At 48.2% G+C, this 7505-nt stretch overlaps 1 protein-coding gene across 1 annotated transcript in view; it reads left to right on the top strand.

The window, feature by feature from the left end:
* The first annotated feature begins 6 nt into the window (after positions 1-6).
* The window catches only part of GAP43 (growth associated protein 43), a 59232-nt gene continuing 51733 nt past the window's right edge, over positions 7-7505 (top strand). Inside the window, exon 1 of the mRNA XM_009879912.1 lies at positions 7-126. Within this exon, the coding sequence (XP_009878214.1) occupies positions 97-126 (30 nt within the window). The 5' untranslated portion in view covers positions 7-96. The remainder of the gene's footprint in view (positions 127-7505) is intronic.

Below are 7505 nucleotides of genomic sequence, written 5' to 3'. Positions count from 1 at the left end.
GGAGTGGAGAGGGGGGGGGGGAGAGATAAGAGAGAGAAGAGGAAAAGGAGAGAGGAGAAGGAAGGAAGAAGAAGGAAGGAAGGGGACAATACGATCATGCTGTGCTGTATGAGAAGAACAAAACAGGTAGAGCTGAAGATTTTTTTTTATATATATATTTCTTTCTGTTAAGAAATCTCCCAAGCTGCCGGGTGTCCGTGGGGTGCGTGTCAGCCGGAGTGTGTGAGGGGCTGGGGTAGGGGGGGAGGAAATCTCAGCTGCTTTCAGCGAACGTCTCTTGCAGTTCTTCAGCATCTTGCCACTGAAGGCTCTTTTCACACCCTGCAACATGACTGTTTTGCCTTTCCGGGGCTGGTGATGTGGGGAAGGGGGGGTGGCCTACGTCCACATTTGGGGAGTTATCAGAATGTCCCCTCTATTCTTCTTACTATTTTTTAATAGTGGGTAGATGTATTGCCTAGGATATTCTGTCTGTGGTTCTGAGGGTGTGGAGGAAGGTGTGGGGGGGTGGGGTGCGGCTGGCAGGAAACGTGATGAGATCTGGTCCTACCTTGGAGATAAAGGAAGCAATTCTTCATCTTATGGAAAAAAAAAAAAGAAAAAGAAAAAGAAAGGATGCCCAGTGAGCCTTGATCCCTGGTCAGAATGCTCTCTATTGCTACTGGCTCTGATGAATGGGAGCTGCTTTATGTGCATGTGCTGTGAGGTGGCTCGGAGGACAGGTGCGTTCAATTTTTTTGTGTTACAACAATCTGAGCAAGAACGAACCTGAAGCTTTTTTTTTTTTTTCCCAACCTGTGCTATAGTGAAAAATGCAATTAATTAATAACAAAAGCATTAGCCAGGGGAGGGGGAGAGTCACCCTCTTTGCAATACCCTTCATAGTACAACCAGTTAGACAACTGTGCACCAGCTGGTAAAGAGACAGAGGACCACGCCTCTGTTAGCTCCGAACTCGGGTGGCTGGGGTAGGGGGGGAGGAAATCTCAGCTGCTTTCAGCGAACGTCTCTTGCAGTTCTTCAGCATCTTGCCACTGAAGGCTCTTTTCACACCCTGCAACATGACTGTTTTGCCTTTCCGGGGCTGGTGATGTGGGGAAGGGGGGGTGGCCTACGTCCACATTTGGGGAGTTATCAGAATGTCCCCTCTATTCTTCTTACTATTTTTTAATAGTGGGTAGATGTATTGCCTAGGATATTCTGTCTGTGGTTCTGAGGGTGTGGAGGAAGGTGTGGGGGGGTGGGGTGCGGCTGGCAGGAAACGTGATGAGATCTGGTCCTACCTTGGAGATAAAGGAAGCAATTCTTCATCTTATGGAAAAAAAAAAAAAGAAAAACAAAAAGAAAAAGAAAGGATGCCCAGTGAGCCTTGATCCCTGGTCAGAATGCTCTCTATTGCTACTGGCTCTGATGAATGGGAGCTGCTTTATGTGCATGTGCTGTGAGGTGGCTCGGAGGACAGGTGCGTTCAATTTTTTTGTGTTACAACAATCTGAGCAAGAACGAACCTGAAGCTTTTTTTTTTTTTTCCCAACCTGTGCTATAGTGAAAAATGCAATTAATTAATAACAAAAGCATTAGCCAGGGGAGGGGGAGAGTCACCCTCTTTGCAATACCCTTCATAGTACAACCAGTTAGACAACTGTGCACCAGCTGGTAAAGAGACAGAGGACCACGCCTCTGTTAGCTCCGAACTCGGGTGGGATAAGAGAAGCTCACAGTGTGAACCTGTTGGAAACCAGTTCATTCTCCTTACTGGTACTACCTGGCTTTTCCTGTCAGGGAGTTGGGATGATAGGGAGGTTTGGGTGGAGGCTAGTTTTCAGTGCCAAATTTTTTATGTACAAAATGATAATGAAATTGAGAAAAAAGCTACTTTGGTCATTCCCTCCTCACCCTTCCCCCTTTTATTTCGTGTGAAAGCTCAAACCTGCTCCTGATGAAGAGAGCCTATTTTGGCTAAACCTTTTGGACTTCCTCGGGAGGATGCTGGATTTATGCAGTGGGAACTTTGAGGCAGGAACTGGCCCCAGATATTGTTGTAAGGCATTTTGGAAACTTCCCCAAATTACGGATTTGTAGGTAGCGACAAAGAGCTTTGGTCCATGTTCTGAGCGCAAAACTCAACTCAGTCTTAGGTACAGCATCATACTGGTTACTTTATATATAAATACATTTACATATCTCTTACAATATAGCCCTGCAGTATTCCAGAGCAATAGCCTAACACACTGATATGAGTAACTCCAGTTACTGTTGAACAGCACAGTGTTTAAAGAAAATCCAGGTTAAGGTGTGTTTCTGAATGGAGATGTGTGTGTGTGTGTTACCAAATGAAGGAGCAATTTTGTAGAATAATGGGGAGGGGCAGGTGAACAGGATAGAAAGAGACCCTGCGTCATCCTGTGTTTTTCCCCATGCAGGTTTTTCAAATGCATTGCAATTAATGATATGTTCACTAAAATCTGGGGGGAGGTGGTGATGGCTGGGGGGGACACGACATGACACGCGTTGCAGCCAGCCAGCAGAGCACGTTCAGCTGGCAAATACGGGATGAAAAGAGAAGAGGAGGAGAAGGCAGGCAGACAGGGAGGCAGCATGACAGAGCGGTGGGCGGAGGTGCACAGCAAATTTTAAAATAAAGTAGGTAGCTCTGGGATTCTTTGGAGTCAGAAGAGAGCTATTGGGGGAGGGGGATAATTTTGCCCATACCATCACAAGTTGGGCATTAAAGCTTCTGAATAATACACGGATGATATATCTGTTCTTTACATCTCTATAGGTTTACTCCTGCCGTTTTGTATTCTGATATATTTAGAATTGCATGGCAGGCAGGTATCTTGATCACACACAGTGCTCTCTTCCCACTCTATACATTAATCCACCGCATGGTACACACCCCTTTGCCGTGCATGTGCGGCACACATCTCCACTCTCCGGTCACTTGCGTCTGTACTACACATATATGCACAAGCACACATGCAGTCGTTCACACATGCTTTCTGATCCTTATGCAGCTGTACAACCTGAATGTGCCTGCCCGTGCATATTCGGTGGCTCTTCCTGGGCTCAGAGCCCAACTCCTGCTCCTACACCTGAATACACACCACGACTGCCAAACTGGCAATATAGCCATTCGCTCAGCAAAGCTGATACACCAGAGGAAGCTTTAATTTGGAGATGAAAAAGACCTTGGTTTTCAGCTTGTGTTCTTCCTCTGTTCCCACCCAGACCTTTCACAGAGAGAAAAAGATGGAATGGGTTCTTCAGCACAGGCGGGAGTTTCCTTCCCAAAATAAATACAGCTCTCCTCAAATTATTTTTCAGGGGAAGCCCCTGGTGTCCCGCCTTTCTGGCAGCTAAAGAGCGAAATGTTGAAATTACAGGCTTGGGCGTGGAAGAAATCTCTTCACATTTGTGTCTAAGTGTACCTGTATGTGGCTGTCCTCCCACCCCTCGAAGAGAAATATGTTCACACACTCGTACCTTGCAGATTATTCTTTCCTGTGGGTGTGATGCCTGTGTGAACAGTGAAGTTATCTGACTGACTGTGCCCACCCATGAGAGATGCAGATAGCTTGGTGTTGTCATTTCTGCCTACAGTTGATGGCAGCTCTGAATCTGTGCCCGCAAAATATTCAGCTAAAAGGTGGCATAACCAAAAGGCTGGGTCAGGCGGTTGCTGAAAAATTGAACTCAACCTTTACTGCCAGCAAGAGATGCAGTCGGTAATATGCAGAGCTGGGTAGTTCGATAGGTGGCTAGAAATGCAAGTGTTGCACGCACTGCATACTAGAACAGATGGACCTTATGGGGGTATGTGCTCGGTATTGGATTGCATGAGTGATTAAACAATAACCCGCGAGCAGGTTTCCCACTTGTGGGTAAGATGAGTCTCATTCATCACCAGCCATATCCGACGGCTTCCCTCCCGTTCCGTCCTCTTCTCCTCGCCCCGACGCGATGCCGGAGAACCAGCGGCTGCAAAGGTTTAAACCTGCCACACCCATCAAATCAAAGGAGGGAGGGGGGAAGAGGCAGTCTGCATTTCTTTCCCCTTCCACACGAGCAGCATGAATAAACAGGGCTGTACCTCTAAAGATGCAGTTTAATGCAATTGGAGAAGGAGAAAGCATTAGGGAACTGTTCTAGCAATTACAGCTGGCTGGGGAGGTGTCCTCTCATTCCAGGAACCGCAGAGGTGTGCAGGAAGGAGGAAATGGAGAAAAAGAGAGAGGACGATGCACGCAGAGTTAAGGTTTTCTTGCCTTGGGATATTAAAACGTCTCAGACCTCATTTAGAATAACTTAATTATGCCACACAATCCAGATGCTTCAAAACTTGCAAGGCATGGTCTCATGTTTAAACAGCAAGGTGGAGAGAGGAAAAGGGGTATTTTAAAGGAAAGGTGTACATCCGCGCCCCTCCTCCCTCCACTTGCCAGTGTGGTGTAAATCACCACAGACCATTGACTTCAGGGCAGAGGCACTTCATCTGCACCCGGGGAGAGTCTAGCCACTGCCTCTGCCTTTCTCAGAGACACCGAGAGGTTTCTGTGCTGCTTCCAGTAAACAATTGCTGCATGGAAGTTTAATTACTCCAGGTCCTTACTATTTCTCTTCCTGGGGCAATACCCCTGAGATTTCTCCTGAGAAGGGTGTCTCCAGAGAAACACCCCTCCCATCACCCTGTCCTCCTCCACTGCCTCGGCTGACTATTAGAGACATTGATTTCTCCTAGATCGTGTAATGTAACTGTTCTTAATGGCACAGACAAGCCCCCTCCTAGGGAACTAATTGCGGGCAGAGTTTCTCGGGGAAGAAGGACAGCGGTAATGCTTAGTGGGAAAGAAACCAGTCTGTTGATCCAAATTGCCTATTGCCACTTGCTCCTGAATGAGAGTCCCAGCAAAAACCAGTCAGGCAGTGCCCGCCGGTATGTAGAGGCATCCCTGCTGAGAGGGCTGCCTTGAATCTTCTGTCTTCCTGTGCCGGGCTGGGTACACGTATGCAGCCTGAGGAACCACCATGTGCTGTCTGAGGGCTTGTCCTGGCCCAATGCTGAGGGTGTCTGAATGATCTCAGAGCCGCTCCTGCTTCAGGATAAGAAAATGGGCTGTACATAGCTCCAGACTCTGCCCACGCCATGCAGAGAGGGTGGGCATCGCGTGGGGATGGGGGATGAGAGGGACCCCTCCTCCTGTCATGGGGCTTTGATTGACTAGAAGGAGAAAGTGCAAAGAGGTTTCACCTCAAGTACATTCTCATTTCAGGCCAGCTGTCATGGATTCTGTGATGCCATCCCAGGATCTAGTAGCCACCCTGCACAGACACTGTATTTCCCTCTCCCCATTTCCCAGAGAGCAGAAATTCCCCAGTGCTGGCAGCTGCCAAATTGCAGGGCCTTCTTGTGCTGGTGGGAAGGTGAACTGGTCCCTTTTCCCATTGCAAGATGAAAGCAGGCTGATGGTCTTACATGATGTGAATCAAGGGTGTGTGTACCTGCTTGGTTTGCTGGCCTCATGCTATGAGGCTACGTGCTCCCCTCCATGACTCTTGTCTGCTTCACGTGCAGAGGACATGGGGCACAAGTGGGCTTGGCCTAGTCTGTACTGAGCAGCCATGTATATGCTGAGGGGTCGGTGCATGAACAGGTAAACCAGCAGGCATAGCCTGAAGATTGCCTCTGCTTTTGGCTGAGATAGTATGAAGCAAAAGCACCGAGTACATCTAACCTGAGACCTCTGCATGCTGCCAGTAGGCTGGTGATGCATTACTGACTACTGTTTGCTCGGTCCATGCGTTGCTGGCCCATGCATCCTTCCCTCTGTACAACTCCCCCCTTGTCCCCTCCTCCTGCACATGAATTGCTTGCATCTCTTCTGTTGCTTTGGGCTTCCTCCCTACACATGGAGGGCTTTATTTGGATTTGAGAATGAAGATAGCTCTGGTGACAGTTCCACGCTAAAGACACCTGAGGGTGGGAAACCTTTTGATGGCAGCTCTCTGTGTTGATGCCCTTTGGAAGTCACTATGCCATTCCCATGTTTTCTGTGAGTCTGACAAGTCTCAGGGATAGATTTGGCAGCAGTCCATACCTGGCTGCATCTTTTGAAGAGTTTTGAAGGCCCAGTGGCCAGCTGTAAGGCAACAACTGTAGCCCAGTAGCTCTACACAGTGCTGGGCTGGTAAAAGGAGGCTGGTCATGCAGAAAGGCACAGTGGGAAGTGCACATGCGTCGCTGGTGGAAATACAAGAATACCTAGCTGTGGGAATACCAGAGCAGGTATCTGGGTGAAACACCTTTCAACTTCTGAAGTCCAAAGTCAAAGTCTGGAATCCATCCACATTCATTTCATCTATAATTTCAGGATCATCCTGAGATTGCCGGGAGGTGACATGTAACCTCAGAGCTGTGATGGCCTCATGTGGAGAAGGTGTTTATATTTCCTTAGGGCTCTCTCTATCACCTGCTGAGTGTGTGTGTAAAACTCCATGGCTTTTCGTGGTTGCAAGCACCACAGGCCAGTAGTTAGTATATAGGAATGGGTTTCAGGAAAGCTGGTTTCTCTTCCTAGCAGTGCTATTAACCTGCTTTCTGACTTGATCTAAGCACAGTTTCTCTGCCTGTCATGGCTGTCTCTGCAAGATGCTGCTTTAATTTGGAAACTAAATAATTAGCGTGTGGGGAAAAAAAAAAAGGATTCAGATGCCCTCAGGTGAGACTCACTTTAGACAGGCAAAGCATTGCTCTATCCGTCCTCAGTCACTCCTGCAGTGCTGGGACGTTTATTAGCCACTGGAGTTCCTTTAACACAAAACACCAATTTTCTTCCCAGAGCCAGGCTTTATTACTATGGGCCAGACCTTCAGAGTAGGGCTACAACTTAGTTTTCTCCCTGCTATTCACCAGTGTGCTAGCTCCTCCCCTACCATCATAATGATGCAGCCTATAGCAACCTACAATATGTGTGTGGGGTGGAGGAATAGTGTAATGAAAATAGCAATTTGTTTTTAATATAACAAAAGAAATTTGCGCTTTTGGAGTTACACTGATTCTGCTGTCTCCGCCTGTTACTCATTTGGTCTCCTCTCCCCATCTGTTCTGCTCCTTGCCTTCCTCCTGCTCCCTTGACCATGCAGTCCTCCTGCTGCTTCTTCCCTCCTCCAGCTGGGTACCCACCCTCCATTAGGCTGTGCTTCTTGGGGACTCCTGCTGGCACCATCAGCCACTACCACCAGGGTCTTACTCCTTTCACCCTTTCTGGCACTGGTATCAGAAGGGAAGCTAGTAGGAGGGAGAACTACATGGGTTCTTCCTTTGTGCTTCCAGTTGCTTTGCAGCTTCCCTGGTTCTTCTCCCCTTGGGCAGCTGTCGCAGCTACTGCAAATGAGCACCTATAGAGAAGAGGCAGCAAAACGGTGCATCTTCACCTGTCACATTGCTGTTAGCATAGGTAGAAAGTTGCCCACCCCCAGCAAGCGGCTGGGGAGGGGTATGGTTG

This window comes from Charadrius vociferus, unplaced genomic scaffold, assembly GCF_000708025.1.
Source record: "Charadrius vociferus isolate BGI_N301 unplaced genomic scaffold, ASM70802v2 scaffold162, whole genome shotgun sequence".
Classification (NCBI taxonomy): Eukaryota; Metazoa; Chordata; class Aves; order Charadriiformes; family Charadriidae; genus Charadrius; species Charadrius vociferus.
Note: the sequence above shows the minus strand (reverse complement) of the source record. Positions and strands in the feature narration are given on the sequence as shown.